Source organism: Scleropages formosus, chromosome 10 (genome assembly GCF_900964775.1).
Source record: "Scleropages formosus chromosome 10, fSclFor1.1, whole genome shotgun sequence".
In the NCBI taxonomy this organism is placed as follows: Eukaryota; Metazoa; Chordata; class Actinopteri; order Osteoglossiformes; family Osteoglossidae; genus Scleropages; species Scleropages formosus.
Window position 1 is genome coordinate 8,634,088 of NC_041815.1, and position 18,672 is coordinate 8,652,759.

The window sequence follows — 18,672 nt, forward strand, 5'->3', positions numbered from 1 at the left end:
AATAATAGCTGGAGATTTTTTTACTTACTGAAAAAAAGGTGTTTACAGAAAGTAAATAAATGAAGAGAGGTCCGGATCGCAAACACTCCACTAAATTCTAAATTAATGGTAGCTTGAGTGGGTTTTGTTTAGGTCAGTAACATTAGTTTAAAAATATTTTTCTGTCGAGAGCATTTTCTGTCCATATATGCTTGAAAACGTTTAACACAATTTTGATGAGTTTATTAAGCTGGCTGGATGTACGTGACAACATAAACACTGCGGTGACAGCATGACTGTCATTAAAGTGTTTATTTCCTTCACTCGCGCTCGCCTGCAGCTTCCTGTGTCAGTCAGCATGTTGGGCCCCGCCCCCACCGAACTAAACCTATCAGAGCTGGGCGCACGTGACGAGCGCTCGCTGGCATGACTTCATCCTCGGTGTGGGATGACGTCAAATTCAAGATGGATGGAATGACGGTTGCCACGCGCCCAATGGAATTCTAGAAGAAGTCACCCACGTACTGAGCGGAAAAACTGATGCTTCGACATATTACGGTAACAGTGGTTATCTCTCCTTATCTCAACAGTTGCTGTGAGCGACGTGTCTTGTCCTGACGTAAATCTTGGTTTTTTGTGTTGCTCGACTCAGCAGTGTCTCTAAAAAAGGTTGCTGAGCGTGTTTTCTGCCAGCAGTCTGAGGGAAGCTGCTCACAATGCGTGATGCGCATGCGCATGCGCGACAGCGACACGCCGTTTCCAGCTTGAGCCAGAGTGGCTGTGGGAAGTGCGCGCGTGGGGAGCGGCTAAGATGGACAGTTGCTGCTTTGGACCCTCTGCCTATGTGTTTCTGAAGTTTCGTGTATACAACTGTTATCCTCAGCAGACATACCTTTAGAATGGGAGGATTTGCGCATGATGACGTTTGGCTCGTTTACCCTATTACTGAATGAGACCATATGATGAAATGACATGACACCTGACCTGTGTAATAATGTTTGTCCAGTGATTACATGTGATTCTCACTAGTTCAGTTGGTGAAAATAAAAACAAAGGCAGCCAATCATTTACTGTTTGTCAAGTGTTTTGGAATTATTTTAAAGACAGAATAATTCAGTGTTCAAAGACAGAAGTGCAGATTGTACCATTTTTTTCTTCTATTAAACTATTAATAATAGTAAGAAAAAAACGAAGTGTTAAGCAAATGACACAAAATGAAGAAAACAGAAGAGATGTCAGGGAACAACAACAATGTGGATTACACAAAAAGTGTGAAATATGTGTACAGCCCAGGACAACTGGTTAACAAAAGTGAGTGAACTTTTCCAAAGGGACAGAATTTGGAACATCTGTATGACAAGAACCAAACTCGACAACGTTTTTATCTCTTCTCGTTGTTCTGCTTGATTATCAGCGATGTTCTAAGTAAATGTGTAATTACTTCTGCAACTCCACATATGTGGCTCTTGCTTGCTGCGTTTGCTTTTTATAATGGAGCTTCTCAGAAAACAGGTTTTGTTCATTCTGTGACACAGTATGAGCTAAATGAATAAATAATAATGAAACGTAACACTCAACATATGCCCCTTGAATAGGAGTGCTTGCCCTGATACAGTTAATCTGTGGTACCACTGATTTCACAGATATGATCCTGGTTAAATCAAAATTATTTCAGATATAAATAAGATGGTGAATTTTGAAAATCATTTTCACAAAAGCAACACTTCTATAATGGAGAGGAACAGGGGGTCTGATGCTGTGTCAATAATCTACACGAATGTTATGTCAGCATCTCTTTCTTTCCATACAGGCAGAATGGAGAACCTGGTGCACTACATTAACCCTGTGCATACCTTCTCCCTACTGAGCATGCTCAATGAGCAGCGGCTCAGCGGTCACCTCTGTGACGTAACATTGATCGTAGCTGACCAGAAGTTCCATGCTCATCGGAGTGTTCTTGCTGCAAGTTCCGAGTACTTCCAGGCTCTGTTCGCCAGAACAGATTCTGATGTCCATGCAGTGGTCCACCTGGACTTCTGTGAGCCAGATGTTTTGGAGCATGTGCTGAATTACATCTACTCCTCTTCGCTGTTCGTGGACAAAGAAAGCTTGACAGCAATTCAAGAGTTAGGGTACAGTTTAGGAATCTCTTTTCTGACTAATATAATGACAACAAAACCTCAGATTTCTTACAGTATCTCTAGAAAGGCAGTGTTTGCAGAGGGTAATGACAGTGGTTGCCTTCCAGAAAATGTCATTGTTTACCAGAGAAATATATATAAAACTGATGAAAGCTTGTCTCATGTCAAAGGAGAAAGTTTTCTGGGGAAATCTCCATCAAATCAGACTCCATCATCAGAGTCTCCAGCAGCAGAATCTGGACAGTGTTCCAGCAGAACCTGCCAGACCCCAGAAGGTGACCGAGGACCAGAAACATTGGGGAATGCAGAAGTGTCACAGTGGAACTCTGTCACAGATCTCAAGGAGAGGAGTTCTGATGGCAAGTTTAGTCAGTCTGCTTCATTTCCTCAGAAGATGTCTGAAGATAAAAGTCTTAGTGAAAAGCCACAGATTATGAATTGTCAAGATGGACATCCAAGCAAAACCCATGATCTTCAACAGACAGAGACAAGAAGGCCACTCATAAAAAGTCTGTTATGTAGATCATTATCGGTCAACAGCACTGTCTCTGGTTATTCACCTGTGATGGACCTTAACAAAGGTGAAGAAAAAGCAGACTCTGCTTTGAAGCTTGGACAAGGAACATCTAACCGTGAGCCAGACAACCTTAAAACTTTTAAGGTTAAAAGTAATAATTCCAAAGCCATTCCCACGTTGCTTTTCCCCTCGCAGTGTTGCAATACATGCAGTGATTTGGATATGAATAAAATGATCGTCCGTGTGAAAACCGAGCCTATTAGCCCATTTACTGAGCCTTCAGATATTTTACGTGTCACCGTTGGAGAGGAGTTGCCTACCAGCATTAAAAACTTTCCACTTAACACCAATGGCAGTGAGCCCAAAGAATTTCTTACTGATTATGGAAAGAGAAGAAAGGTAGAACTGGGCAACGAAGGAGGTGTACTGAAAAAATCCCGAAGTATTAATGAGGAACAACTGTCAGAAGACCAGAGTCTTGGCATCACCTTCAAATCAAGCAACAGCAGCCTAAAAGAACACCAGCAGTCTAGAACTTCCAAATGCAAGAACTGTATGAGGACGTTTCGTTCCAGCGCTGCACTTCATCGGCACATGAACATGTTTCACAACCCAGAAAAGCCTTATGCCTGTGACATCTGCCACAAACAGTTTCACACCAACTTCAAAGTGTGGACCCACTGTCAAACCCAACATGGAATCATGGAAATTCCACCTCCACCCTCCAGCTCCTCTATAACCCCAGAAGACAGGCCCCACAGAAAGTTGATCGGAATGGTGCAGGAACGTGAACTGAACAGAAATGTACTGGTAAAACTTTGGGGAAGTAAGCTAGGAAGTCTGCAGTCTCCAGTATGTCATAAAAGAAGCTTCAGAGCATGGTCGAAATCCCACGCATGTGCTTGGTGTGGAAGAATGTTCAGGTTCCTGTCTCACTTAAGGCAGCATTTGCGTTTACACTGTGGTCAGAAGTCTGATTATACGCTGGAGAATAAGGAGGAAATTCTTCCAGAGAAGGACCAAGAACTTCAGTTACAAAGGGACAAAAGATCAGAGGTCTATCCTTGTAGGCTCTGCAGGAAGAAATTGAGCTCTTTCTATGAGCAGACAGAACACGAGCAAGGGTGTCTGTATAGAATAGTGTGCCGATACTGTGGTCTTAACTTTTCTAATTCTTGTGCTGTGAAGGAGCATGAGATTCACTGCGAGAACAAAAAACGGACTTGCCAGGAATGCATGCGCACGTTTAAGTCCCCTTTCAGTATGTGGCGACATCAGATGGAGGTTCACAAACAAAATCCCGTAAACAAAAAGCAGCAGCTTTCCTGTCTTCGGGATCACAGCGCTCATGCTGCTGGTGACGCGATGGCTCCAGAAAGCTCTGGAAAAAAGGCTCGAGATTACTCTCTGCCAATGGTTTCTGAATCTCCTGAAGACCCGGAGGGCCAGAAGGTCATTTCGCGTCAGGAGCCGGTGAGGGTAAAAGAAGAGCCATATGAGGAAGCTGTCAATGAAAGAGTGCCACCTGAGAACCTCAGGACTGTAGAGCCCAGCCTGTGGTCCTGTGAGAAGTGTGGCAAAGTGTTCAGTGCCCTCAGGGAGTTGGAGCACCACCAAGAGCTGTTGTGCTACATCAAGCCATTTATCTGCAACATCTGCCAGAAATCCTTCAGGACCAACTTTCGTCTCTGGAGCCACATTCAGTCCCACGCATCCAATCCGGATGCATCTGGTTCCAGAGAAAACAGTCAGCTGCCTTCCCGCCTTTCCCCATCGCCACCTCTTCTCGCCACAAATGTGGAAGAGTCGCCTATTTCTGTTGCCAAAAGCACAGCGCAGAACTCTACAGGTGGAGACCCCCTGCGCAGGACACACCAGCAGAACATTCAGGTGTCCCGTCAGGAGGTGGACGCGATGTCCAGCCACAGTCCCGCGCCACCAGCCCTTGCGGCTGAGAGGCAGTACGTGTGTAAATTGTGCCGCCGGACCTTTAGGAGTGCTTTCAGCCTCTGGAGCCACGAACAAAGTCACTCCAGCTCCTGAACTAAGTTTTTGTGGACAGCTGTGCAGGTCCACTTAGCCTCTTGGAGTTCAGTTGTGCTCCTTACAGCTGCTGTAGACTGCAGACATCAGCATGAAGGAAAGTAATGTTAATTTGCATTTAATTTGTTTAATTCCCAGTCATTTTCTGTTTACTTGTCCTCTTTGGAGTTATGTTGATGATGATTGGGAGGGTGGTAATTAAATGGGAAAAACAGAATAATATTAATTTATCCTTTGTTTTCAGTTCCTTTCAGTTTTCAAAGGCATCATGAGATGTTTTGAATCACGCAGAACAGCCTGTTTAATACTTGTGTATGTCAGTAATTGATTCTTTATTAATTCTTTTCATTGTTCAGGGACTCCGGTCTGCTCTCATGGTTAAATAAAACGCACAGAGAAAATAAACCATTAGGTGCCTCTGTAAACACAGCTCTGGGAGTTTCTCATTATCTCACTATCTCAGATTGTAACATGAGCAGCGAAAGATGTTCAGTATTGTGGGGTTTTGACGAAGGATAACAGTCTGTCAAGTGTTGTGCTATTTGTTTCAATATTTTGTATTACGTAACTAAAGAACACCTGATTTAAATATTCAGATCTTTTTTTTTTTTTTGTCACCTGAGAGAGTAACACTGAGTGAACACTTGAAAATATTTTTTGTGCTTAAAATGGTTAATTAGCATTTTATTGTGGGTAAATAAGAGAAAAACATTTGTTGGAAACAGGATAGGGAGTATAAGTGGTGTCTAGTCATCTTGAACTCTTGGAGACCCATCCTGTGGTATTCATGGTAAGGGACTGTACCACTGTCAGGAAAATACACTGAAACAAACAACAAACAGAAGTAGTAAATGTGAGAGCAGACTGTGAACAAAATGTTTTTCAATGCAGCTTGAGGTGATATAAGATTTGGGCCAAGTCTTTGTGAGTAAACGCACTTCCTTGACTTCTTTGTTCCTTGCAAGTGATTCCATATTTAAAACTGCTTCACGGAAAAAATTATTTAAAAAGTAGCTGCAACTGGATTCTAACATTTAACACCAAAATAGGAAAAGTGTTCCAATTCCTTTCTGCTATTATGTATTTAAAATGCCTAATGGGAAGGTGTTTTTGAGGTAAGGAGGTTCCTCTCATGTTGTGTTGATGCTGTTTTCAACATTTTTCTTTTTCTTGCATGCGTTTCCTTTTTAGACTTCATTGAACAACTTTGTCAGCAAACGGTCTTATTTTCACTGCCTGTTTCTTCAGGGTCTCTGCTTTTTTAGCAGTAACATTTCTTGTTTATGCTTCTTACTGCACTTTGTACTTAAATCCTAAGAAACTCATGTTCTTTAACCCTCTTTATTTTAAATGATCAGTTATTTAGAACTGTTGTCTGTTACAGGACTTCAGATTATTTTAATCACATAGTTAATGCAATTTTTTGTTATAATTTGTAATACATGAAACTGCACTGAATGTATAAGAAATGTCTGACTGACAAGGGGTTTGTAGGTTTGATTGCGGGAAATATTTCAGAATTATGTATTATGAGTACATTGTCAGATTTCATGGAGATTACCGTATACTGACTTTAAGATAAACACCATAAAAGTGCAGTATGGTATTACAAAGAATTATGTATAAAAGATTTATATTACTTAAATTTTATAAAATGTTATTTCTGTGATATAACAGCAGCACCCTGTTGACATTTTGTAAAGTGGATTGCAGTGATGTGGCTCTGCTGGGTTCTCACTTTTTACACTTTTTGTGTGTGATTTTCCTAGTTACTGAAATAAAGGCGTTTCATTCTGCTCTTTTGAAACTGGTGTGCTGTTTTTAAATCCTGATGATGCTCATTTTTCATAAAGAATTTTTTTCACTTGATGGATTTGGAAACACCACTCAGCATGTAAGTAATGTAACAATTTTTCTGAAATTCAGATTAACACATATGTGCGAAATATGGGTTTTTAAACCAGAAACCCAATATATAGTTCAACAGCTATATGTACTATTAATATATAGTATTTTTTAACTTTCACATTATAGGGTACTTTTTTGTTCAGTGACTGAAATTTATGGTTCCTTGCTGTAGCACAATAATATGTGAAGTCCCAGTGGGTCAATACATTTTTTGAGCAGTATGTTTATTTTACAGCTGCTCAAATTAATTACACTGTATTCCAAACATTATTCCACACCTTCCATAATTAATTATTCACTTGCAAGTGTTTTAAAAAGTACTTTTTGGATAGTGAGGAAAATGCCATTGTTTTAATTTCACTTTGTGTGTCCCCTAAAATGTTCTAAAATTGGCTTAGAGGAATATAAAATGAGGGACATCTTATATAGTTTTTAAAAGCACAGTTATATTTAAAAAAGTATTGACAATTTTCCAATTTCAAATATTCCAATAATTCAACCATTTTTTTTCCACTTTAACTGCCAGTTGACTGAACGTTTCAGTTGTGAAATCTGGACATTCAACTGAAGAAAAAAAAAACATGAGAACAGGAGAAAAATATGTGCATTTTGCACTTCCTTTACTGGTGTAACTCAGTCTTTTCCACTTTTCTGTCAGTACAAATAAATGAGCATACCTGAACACACCACAGGGAACTGCTTTGATGACCTACTGAAAGTCATGAGGGTGAGGAGGGAGGCATCCACCTGGTTCACTGTACATCTTTACCTTGTTTTTATAGTATAAGCACCCAGCCCCCAGAATATGATTTTTTTCCTTTAGCAGCCTAAAAAGTTGTGTCCTCCAGTGTCTTCAGACCTTTTCCCAAATCAATTTATGTGTCTCAATTTTATACTGAGAACTGTTCAATGTTCTGGTAAAGTGAAGGATGCTAAAAGTAATTTTTCTGACCTGATGAAGTGTAAACTACCAAATCATACACAGTATAAACACTGTAGAATGTAAGTTGGCTGTTTTCCCACTCGGAATTCTCCAATCTTATAATCTGGGGAAAAAAAATTAACATCTTATTTGCAAACACCTTTTGCTGTGAAACCTGACTTCATAGTAAATAAAACCTGCAAAGCAGCAAAAGGAAAATGGCTCAAAGTTGATAATGAACTTCAAAATACTTGTAGATACACTAGATCAGAATCTGTAGAAAGTTCATTTAATAACTAGGTATATAAAAAAATACATGGATAAAACAAGCTGTAAAAGCTTGGTAATAGTCACACATTTCATACAGTCACAACACAGCTGAACACTGGTGGGTTTTCACTCCCTACAGTCCATTCAACATGAGAGAAATTGACTCAAAAACAAAGCTGTTGACTATGTCACGTGGACATAAGATCCTGTCACTTGGACAAATACAGTGAAGACTAAAAAAATTTAGACTACTGTCATTGTATCCAACTCACAGGACGTAATCTGAATGTAAAATCTACGCTGTGTATAAGATGAGCATTTTATTTTTCTATTCTATTAACCGGTGTTTCTCTCACAAAAATAGACACCAAAGCCCCAAAACCTTTGCGCAATAGCTGCTTTTTCAAAAGTCAGCTAATATTAGAGAGACACTTCCAGTGAGAATACTTTCAAGATACCTTATAAGCAAAATTAGGTTATAAGTCCACCATCGCTGGAATTAATGCAGTCTATGTGACTGAAAAGGTGATACTGCTCTCAATGTTACTGCAAGGTTTGTCAGAACCTTGATGGTAAAATTACGGAGGTGTCGCATCTGAACTGGACCCAGCAGAACGCAGGAAGGACAACCTTGGCTACACTACGTCCATCCCGAGGCCCCTGGCCACCTCGGTCAGAGCCCTTACGGCCCCAAAGGTGGCACCAGACTGTATGTCCTCCTGGATGGTGTCGGCGTCTCCGACGAGCTCAGTGACTGTGCTCAAGGAGCAGTAAACTGGCTGGGTGGCATCCTTTGGGCTCTGGGGAGCAGGAACCTCAGAGGGGAGCGTGGCAGAGCAGGATGCTGAGGGTGGGGACATGCCATGGGAGCTGCCTGCAGGCACAGCGGGGCGCTTCACCTGGCTGCCAGAGCCAGAGGCCTTCCGAGGAGTCCGTTTTTTGGCCATGTTCTTCATGATCTCCTCCGTCACCTCCACTGTCTCGTAACGCACCATGTTCAGTCGTAGGTACCCGTCCTCATCCTCTTTGTATCTACAAGTTTGACATACCAAACATTTTTGTGGGCTCTGCTATCACCTTCACCACTATTGAGAAATAATACATTTTAAATGTTTTACAGTGCTAAACAAGTTCTAAAATATTTACTGGCTTAGCAATGCTTTCATTTTTGGAAAAATTAGTTTCATATTTTAACTGTTTCATCAGTTTCTGCAGAAACCCAAACTAAGAGTTGGGTCTCAGGGTACCAGTAAGGATGAGTAGGAATTGTGTCACTTTATGTAACGTTAACTGTTACATAAAAACTATTATTTGCAGAAAGCATAGGAGATACACAGTATGTCAAATTTGAAATGTTGCAAATTCTTATACTTAGTACACTGCTATAATTTAAGGTATGACATTATAAGTAGCCTCACAGCACCCGAATTCGGGCACAAGTTTGAATCCGGATTGATGCATGCATGCAGTAAAGACTTCATGTTTTCCCTGAGTCTGCGTGGGTTCCCTGCTCGTGCTCCGGTTTCTTCCCACAGTCCAAAGACATGCAGTTCAGCTGTACTGGTGACGCTACATTGCCCTTAGTGTGTGAATGTACAAGTAACCGTGGCCGTGTGTGGGGTAGGCTCAGAACCCTGGATCTCTGACCAGGACAAGTGGTGAGTAAAAATGCAAGGATGGATTATAACTGCAATTAAGAGAAAACATTAGGTGAAGTGCAGAGCCCTGTTAGTGCGGTGCCCCGTGCACAAGAGCGAAAAGACATCCGAAACACACACCGCGTGAGCCATGCTGAGAAAAGTCTCAAGTTTATATGTATATAAATATATATTTATATATAACGTATATAGTAGGGGTTGGACATACTAGTCGACTAGTAAATTTGTCGACTTTACTGCTCTGTGATGACAACTTGTCGCTGATCGCGTAGTTATGACACTAACAACATGGATGCCTCCGAGAAGACATCAGGTGAGGGGCCTGGTGGGTCATTGCAGCAAACCAGCAGCGGTTCATCAAGAGTGTGGAAATACTTCACTAAAGATGAAGCCTGTGCTACTGTCACTTGCAAAATATGCACGTCCGTCCTGAAGTACAAAAAAGTACAAGTGCAATGCACACAAACGCATCTGCTAACACTAGCAAAGGAACGATCCAAATCCTCGACAGCAGTCAATTAGCAACTTCCCCAAAAGCCCTGCCGTAACAAAGAAAAGACGGCTGTAAATCATCAATTTGCTGGTGACTGTCAAAGATATTAGACCTTTAGCTGCAGTACACAGATCGTGTGTGAGTTTTGCTTTCCGCCCAAGTTGGTCCGTGTACGATCCCTTCATTCGTTTTTTGTTTTGATATTGAAAGCATAAAAACGTCTTTTTATTGTTTCTGAGCACACACACAAAAGAAAAGGACTTGTTCTTTTATTTTCTCTTTTGGTTTAATCATACAAAGTGTAGAAATCAAAATCTCACAATACCAAATATGATAAATGTCCTAGAGTGCACAATATTTCCAATCTAACAAGTAGCCTAACCTAGAACAGGTGGCATGTTAGGGCAGCGAGTAACGCTGCTGTCTCACAGCGCTTGGGTGGTGTGAGAGAACATGGGTTCGATCCCCTCAGTCTGTGTGGATTTTGCATGTTGCCTGCATAGGTTTCCTCTCACAGTCCAAAGTCATAGGTGTTCAGATGAACTGGCGACTCTAGATTACCCTTACTGTGTGAATGGGTGAGTGAGTGTTTGTACACTATATTAGGACAAAGAGAGCCGCAGATGTATGATTCTTAAGTGCAGTTAGTTTGTTTCCACTATGTGCACCAATGTTCATCACACGAATAGCTGCATAAATTCAGAATTTTTTTTGCTAAATTAGTAATAAGATTCTTAAGTACACACACACACTTTCAGAACCGCTTGTCCCAGACAGGGTCGCGGGGAACCGGAGCCTACCCGGTAACACAGGGCGTAAGGCCAGAGGGGGAGGGGACACACCCAGGACGGGACGCCAGTCCATCGCAAGGCACCCCAAGCGGGACTCGAACCCCAGACCCACTGGAGAGCAAGACCCAGCCCAACCCACTGCGCCCCCCTAGATTCTTAAGTAGTAACACCCAAAAAATCCTGCTGATTTTCTTGGTGGACTTGTCATCCTCCCTCACTGTCACTCTGTTGCTGCTTTTGAAAAGCACCTAGTGATCCATAGTAACTTATGAATAACTCGGAGCGAAGCCAGCATGTTCGATGAAGCCACTGATTGATTATGCGTGGATTCAATTCATTTACATACAGCTTGTTCAAGAATACCACAGAACGAAATAACTCAGTCAAGAACTAAGAAACTAAATGAGGCATATTTTAAATATTTTTCATTTTGAGCAAAAAAAAAAAAAAAAAACGTTTTTAAACATAGTTAATTCATAATTTGTTTTTCATTTTTAAAACAAAAGATGAATAAAGGCATCATAATTTGCATTTTTGTTTTCAATTTCAAATCAAAAAATGAATGAACGCAATGTACACGGACCCAAGTTTTATACAGTTACAGTTACATATTGTCATTCTTGCAAAGCCTTCCCTTCTTCTGTGGTTTTATTCATGACGTCATCAGTGATTAGTCAACGTCGACTCGACTTTCATAACATAACTGTCTACTTTAAAAAATCTGAAGTCGTGCAACCCCTAGTATATAGACATACACACACACCCCACCTGAAGCGAGAGTGCCCGGAGGGCCACTTCAGGTCATGTTTCTTCCGCAAGTGGAGGGTCAATGTGTAGCACCAGGAGAAGCTTTTCTCACACAGATGGCATTTGTACTTAGAGACCATGTCCCCCTATGAAAAATACAGAAACATCAGGTGGTTTTCACAGATTTTTCCAGACTGTAGCATCGGCCTGACCTCTACTGACAGCCTTTACTTCTATAAAGCAATAACTACTGAACCCAGACACACAAGCCACTAAGTATTACTATTAATATTATTAGCATGCTTTAGTGGTGATGACATTCATCTTTTGTGGTGCAGCGTTATCTCCTGTTGCAGCCTGACCTCATGTACCCTCTTGTAGTGCTGATTCATGGTGTGGGCCATGCGGGAGGAGTAACCGCAGCCTGCCACACTGCAGTGGAATGCCGCACCCTCATTGTGTGTCTCCATGTGCTTCCTCAGATCATGCTGGTTCTTGAAGCTGTCCATGGGGAAGAAATAAACATTTCTGAAAACTGAAAGACACCAGAACAGTGACAAAAATGAAAGTACCACAAAAATACCTATGCCAATTTATGAATGTGGGCTGATCTTCATTGACACTACTATGACATTTATACTATTGTTTATTATATCACCTTTATTCAACACCAAAAATATCTAAATCATCTTATTTAACGCCTGTTAAATATGCAGCCTCAGTACAGCACTTAAGCATCTGGCGCAACACAGCCTTGTTATTTCATACACAACACGCACCTGCTCTCACAGAAGTCACATGAAAAGGGACGTTCATCGCAGTGCCGAAATTTGATGTGAGTCTTCAAGGAGGCCAAAGAGGTGCAGGTCATGTCACACAGAGGACACTTTATGTGGTTCACTGTGGAGAAGCGCAGGAAACGGACATAAAATCGGTGCATTTCCTGCCAAAACCATCAACTGGAGAATTGACCGTCGTTCTCCTGACCACTGCCGCTCCACGCATACTTTAGTAAACTAAAGCATTTTGCTGTGCTTTTCATGTTGCAGTGCTTTTCATGTCTCTTCAATTTCTGTTGATATTGAACAGTTAACCTCTTACCCAACCATTTTGTACACAAACTTTTCCAACAGAAACTGATTTTCAGAAAGTGACTGAGTAATGACACACTTGTGTACTTGAGAATGAACAGGCCTACGTGCCTCACTCTACATTTAAAGGTCTCGAAGCTCACCTTTCACGCTCATCTCTGCCCTGTTCTCTTAAGTGCTCAATAAACATATGTATGCTTGTTATGTTAATATTTTTAAATTATTTAATAATGGAAAGCCTAGTATATTCAGCTACTTGTGTGATGTAAACTGGTTCATATGGTGGAATGTGATTAACTGTACTCAGAATCATGTGTCTGAATCCAAATCTCTCCTTCTGTTGATTTAATGCACACATTGTATTTTTTGTCAGATGTACATCGCTTTTGAGGTAAGTGTCCAATACATGACTAAATGTACATGTACCTGTGGGAAGGGGGGGTCTACTCACCATGCTGGCGGACATGATCTCTTAGGAGTCTTTCATTTGCGAAGCGCTTGCCACAGTGCTCGCACACAAAGGACTCTGCAAATGTCAAGAAATGTTCAACAGGGTTAGATCCCCCAAAATATCAATCTGGGTATGTCTCAGCGTGATGTGTAAACATCATTTGAATCCTCCTGATGCTGCAACCTCTACTTAAGGAGCGAAGTGCTGCTGTAGTGTACACACGACTACAATGACTTAAGATGACCATCGCTCTATTGCTTTTTCTCAAAAGCTGTAATTCGTCAACATTCAGCACTATGTGCATCCATGGGGATATGGAACTACCAGAACATTAAGGTGAGAATAAAAATAAATGTTACTGATGCTGAATTTAAACAGCGTTGATCCTTGACTACAACCTTTCAAGTATTTCGAGAAGTATTTACTAATTATTTTTTTCAAAGCGTCACCCAATGTGCTGACAGACAGCGATCGCAAATAGTACGTTTTTCAAAAGAACATCGGAAAAAAATATCAAATGCCTGGTAAACAATGCAGATGACCTTATGGCTTCTACATCTACCAGTCTAGGGCAGTTGGTGAAAAGATCCACAACTAACTACCTTCAGGCTCTGTCTGCCGGAGGATGTGGTCAAAGAACTTGGTGTTACTGGAAAACATGCAGCCACAGGTGGGGCAGGCCACCAGCCTTTCCTGTGTATGGCTGCGCAAGTGCTCACGAAGGCGGTACTTGATCTTGAAGAAGGCATCACAGTCTGAGAAAATGAAAGGCAGCCTCATTATGTCACTAGTGTAAAACAGACCCATTTATGCAGGTGCCAAAGCAGTTACAGGAGCTGTATTGCATCCAAAGAACTGGGGTTTAAATCTCATCTCTTGCTGCATTATCCTCAATCAAGGTACTAAGCCTGAAGTTCTCCAGTAAAAATTACCCAGTTGTAATAAATGGGTAGATGACTGTATGCAGGGTGGCACAGCAGGTAGTGCCTGGGCTGTTCAGGTATAGAATCCAGCTCAGTCTGTTTGAAGTTTTCATATTATCTCTGTATGTGTAGATTTCCTCCACATGCTCTGGTTCATTCCACAACCCAAAGACATGCTGTTGAGGTGAACTGGATACTGTGAACTGCCAGGAGCGTGTGAAGGTGTATGTGGCTACCCAGCAATAGAATGACATCCCATCTAGGGTGTACCCACCCCAGCCTTGCACCTAGTGATCCTGGCAGAATCTCCCACAGCCACAACCCTGACCAAAATGACTTCCAATGAACCTTATGTAGTGTTATCAGCCCACACGCCTTCTTCTCCAAAGTGACTTACACTGCTAGATACACTACATAACTAATGGATCACTCATCCATACGTCACTGGAACAGAACACACTCTCTCTGTCACTCAAACACTATGTGTGAACCTAACAGCATGTTGTTGGACTGTTGGAAGAAACCCACACAGGGAAAAGATGCAAACTCTACACAGACTGAGCGGGGATCAAACCCACATTCTCTCGCACCACTCAGGCACTGTGAGACAGCAGCACTGCTCACTGTGCCACCATGCCACCCCATGGCAGCAGCGCACAGATGTGCAGGAATAAAGAAGCACTTCAACGGAACATATCCTCCCAGTCCCTACTGATACATACCTTTCCAACTGCAGAATAGTGCCTGCTGCTGGTCAGGAAGAGGCTGCATCTCAGTGCAGTGTGCATGCATGTCCACATGGCGGTAGAACCACTCTGGATTGTTAAAGGTGCTCTGCATATGAAACATCAATCCCACTTTAGACTAAGTGGCAACATCAAAATGCTGCCTTCTCTGAATCACATGTAAATCTTCCAAATTACCAGAATTGGGAATCGGGAACTTGGGCTCAAGAGATCAACTGCACTCACGTCACAGTGCTCCCACTGACACAGCAGCTTCTCTGACAACTCTGGGATCAGGTTGTTACCATGGAGATCTTGGGTGCAACTGGGCAGCTCTGGGTGGGACTGCAGCAGCTGAGCACCGATGAATTTCAGCTTGGCATGGAAGATGTGGAAATGAGCATGAACCACCAGCTCACTTGGACTACCCATGGCCAGGAACTCACAGCCCTCCCACAAGCAGGCATAGTCATCTGTGAAGGAGGCATAATAGAGCAGGAGCACCTCAAAAAAAGGCCATTCAAGCACACATCCCTTCTTTATTTGTCGACACCTTTGTCCAAACAGACTTACAATGTTAGATGAGCAACTGCAAAACGATTTCCCCATTTACACAGTGCTGGAGTCTTCCTGTAGAAATTCAGATGAAGTACACCACAGGTTTTCACTGGTATGCAATTATTAAGACCTCTCATTATTAATTGGTCTTCCTCAAGCCAGTCTAGGCAACCTATTACATAAATTTACTTTATGAAATCTTTTTTTTTTTTTTTTTTTTTAGCTATTGTACATACATGACCCTTTGTGAAATTTCTAGAAATAAGTCACCATTACCCTATAGACTCGGTAAACCTTAAAAATATCAACTACAAAATAGCAAATCTGTAATTTACACATTCATTTTGAAGAAAAATGTCCACACAATATTTAATGAAATAACAATTCATTGTTCCTGCCTCTATTTCAAATGTAGATTTAAATAAAAAAAAAAAAAACTCCCAGATGTAGATCAATGTGATAAATGTTTGCTACTACAACCACGGATGTGATTCAGAAAAGCTCTACAGACATGTATGATTAAGAAAAGCTCCACGGACACACGTGCAATTCAAACAAGTGTAACAGACGTGCACAATTTAAAAAGCTTTGCAGCTGTGACTGAAGTATAACATAGAATGAGTAACACTTAATGTGTTACTCAACTTTCTCGTAATGACATTAGGCAACATTGCGGCAGACTGGCACCCCGTCCAGGGTGTGTCCCCTCCCCTTCAGCATTGCACCGTGTTGCCGGATTAGGCTCCGGTTGGTTGTAGACATTGTGTATGTGTGTGTGTGTGTGTGTGTGTGTGTGTGTGTGAGAGAGATTATGCAACATTAAGGCTCATTCTGGGGTGAATTTGGGAAGGGTTTTGGATGAATTTGAATATTTTCCCAAAAGAAATAATGGATAAAGTAATTTCAATATTCAGTTAGTTTTAAGTGACAAATGAGGACCACCTTAACCAAATGCACTACAGCAGCATCAGGGATTTGAACCTGAGCCAGTGCCTAACCACTGCCTTATTGCAACATCTTCTGACAATCAGAGAATTTCTAGGCAGAACAGGAATTTGTTCTTTTTTTCAAGAAACTTACATTTTTCACGATTAGGTAAAACTTTTGTCGTGGAATTTATGAAGTCAACAAAGCATAAGGTTCACCAGATGCTTTTTTTCAAGCAACTGAAAGAGTGACAGAACAGTCCTCCTGATCAACACTCACATCGAAGACATGTCTTATACCGGAGTTAGATAACTGCTCAACATAAATCACAAAAGGGAAAATTTATTATTATTATTACTACAATATTTGTTTCATGTTCTTAATGTCATGCTGAAGTTTAATTATGTTCTAGATGTACCATGAGACATTCAGTTAGTCCAAATATTACTTTCCCATAATCAAGTGCCTTCGCACACTCCAGCATTGGACCATGAAGGCAGGTCAGGCCTACTGTGCGGTGCTGAGGAGTCGGAAGCAATAATTTGGGTTAGTTTCCACACATATGCCCCGCATTTCACTTCCTGTGAAGGGGGGAGGGTCATGAATCCAACCATGGCACGATGCTCTTCCCTGCAACCCCAAAGCACCAAGAGTGGGACACAGAAGGATTTCGCCCACCACTCCGTTTTCACCCACCCAGCTCCTCCATGGTGTCCCCATCTCCCAGGTGCTCCTTCAGGTGAAGGGACATGTGGTCCGAGAGCTCTTCCATAGCCCTGCCCTGGAAAGAGCAGGCTGCCCACTGACACACCACCACCAGCTCTGCCAAGTGCCTCTTCTTCGCCATGACGACAACAAACAGCAGGGCAGGAGCTCAGTCACCCTGGTGGGGTCCTCAGCATGTCCCAGCAATCATCGGCCTTTAACCTTCCATCTGTCATTTGGGGGGGGTGATAGTGATCACTTGAATACCTGCAAGAAACAGGTTTAAATGAACCTTTGAAGGCAACATGCGACTCAGTGTAACCATGGCAACTGGAAACATAAGTTACAGAGTATATATTACTAGCACTTCTCCTGACACTACACCAAGGCAGACCAACGTGATTGTCACAACGTCTGGTTTCACCTCAGTTTTCAACTCAGCGACCGACTTCGCTTCCCATGCGCTCCTCCACATGATCGGACATGATTAGCTACAGCACAGTCACAGTGACAGTGACACAGTGAGTGCGACACTGCAGCACACGTCACTCATATCATATATGTGCGCGAAACACATTATTCCGGGACTGCGAAGCGGTACGCGATGTCTAGTGAATAAAGGTAATGTCACTCCTATTCTCTGCTCAGTACTTACGCTTGCAGGCTGCTTTCAAAACGCTCGCCAGTTACGAGGTTAACAGAGGTGCCGGGGGGAACATTTGGACGTTGCGCGGTCCCGCCCTCCTTCTTTCTGTCCGTTCCGCTCACTTCCTGTTTCGCCGCGCGCGCCGCACAAAATCCCGCGCGAGCTTCCCGCCTATGGAGGCTGCGCGCGGAGCTCTGGTGTGTTCTGGGCGTAACATGGCGTTCGTTCACTGAAGAACAGTCTCAAATTAAACAAAGAAAAAAAAAAAACAGTCTCAAACTGTGCTGCACTAACCCTGGCGGGACTCATATTACGCTAACACTCGAAAAGTAAAATTTCTCATCTCCAATGTAAATATCCATCATCGTAAACCATTCTTCACACTGGCTAAATGTGCAGTTTGGTTTCTTTGATTGATGTTGTCTTATTTGCAGTAATATTATAATTTTTTTGCAAGCCACATTGCATATCCATTAATGCAAATTATCTTGCAAGAAACCTGATTTTATCTGGCTTACACAGGACATCACGACTAAGACTCCACTGATAAAAAACAATTAAAACTATTATACTCTGTAAATGATTCAACATTTAAACAAAGTGTAATCTATAGTACCCTGGAACCTCGCTTTTAAAGATCTTTATGCTGTTTATACAGTATAAATGTATAGTTTTTTAAGTAAGAGAAAACATGGTGTCCATCATTTAGTACAATACCAGGTTGACGTTGTGAATATTAACTGTGGAAACTAAAGCCTACATATGTCTTCAATACTGTTCTAGGTTTTACTTGTGTAGAGGCCCGTAAAAAAAAATAAAATAAAAATCCCCATCAGAGATCCTTCCTGAACCTTTTTTACCCCCTTTGCCCCTAGTAGCTGATGTTTTGATTGAATCTTTATTCAATAAATAAATGAATCCTAAAAACTGCCATGGAAACAATAACATTTAAAATAAATACTAAAATCAATAAGACCAACTAATATAAGAACCGCATGGCAGAACCTTTAAAACACTAAAGGACATACCCCAAGGCTTAAAACCATACTTAATAAATAATTAAAGGACAGCTTACCCGGTAACATTTACCGCTCAAGATGGACGGTCCCCTGGCCTGTTCCCGGGGTGTTACCGTACACCTTACCTACCATTTTTGGGTGATTCCCTTTTCGCAACA

The 18,672-nt window shown here is 41.7% G+C and overlaps 2 protein-coding genes across 4 annotated transcripts; one reads left to right on the forward strand and one right to left on the reverse strand.

Moving 5' to 3' along the window:
* Positions 1–456: 456 nt before the first annotated feature.
* LOC114911580 (zinc finger and BTB domain-containing protein 21-like) lies at positions 457–4,850 on the forward strand. Of its 3 annotated transcripts, none has more exons than XM_029255237.1 (2): positions 457–537; positions 632–4,850. In XM_029255237.1, the coding sequence occupies exon 2, from the start codon at positions 1,666–1,668 to the stop codon at positions 4,678–4,680; it is 3,015 nt and encodes a 1,004-aa protein (XP_029111070.1). In that variant the 5' UTR covers positions 457–537; positions 632–1,665; the 3' UTR covers positions 4,681–4,850. The 3 variants fall into 3 exon arrangements, with proteins under 3 accessions (XP_029111070.1, XP_029111071.1, XP_029111072.1); XM_029255238.1 differs by having other exon boundaries at positions 676–4,850; XM_029255239.1 differs by having other exon boundaries at positions 1,790–4,850.
* Positions 4,851–7,240: 2,390 nt separating this feature from the next.
* On the reverse strand, positions 7,241–17,686 carry LOC108938271 (histone H4 transcription factor-like). Its single transcript, XM_018758737.2, has 10 exons — positions 17,505–17,686; positions 16,841–17,116; positions 14,906–15,132; positions 14,657–14,768; positions 13,614–13,766; positions 13,012–13,086; positions 12,249–12,369; positions 11,832–11,970; positions 11,491–11,615; positions 7,241–8,812 (listed from the first exon to the last, which is right to left on the reverse strand). The coding sequence occupies exons 2-10, from the start codon at positions 16,989–16,991 to the stop codon at positions 8,416–8,418; spliced, it is 1,500 nt and encodes a 499-aa protein (XP_018614253.1). The 5' UTR covers positions 16,992–17,116; positions 17,505–17,686; the 3' UTR covers positions 7,241–8,415.
* Positions 17,687–18,672: the final 986 nt, after the last annotated feature.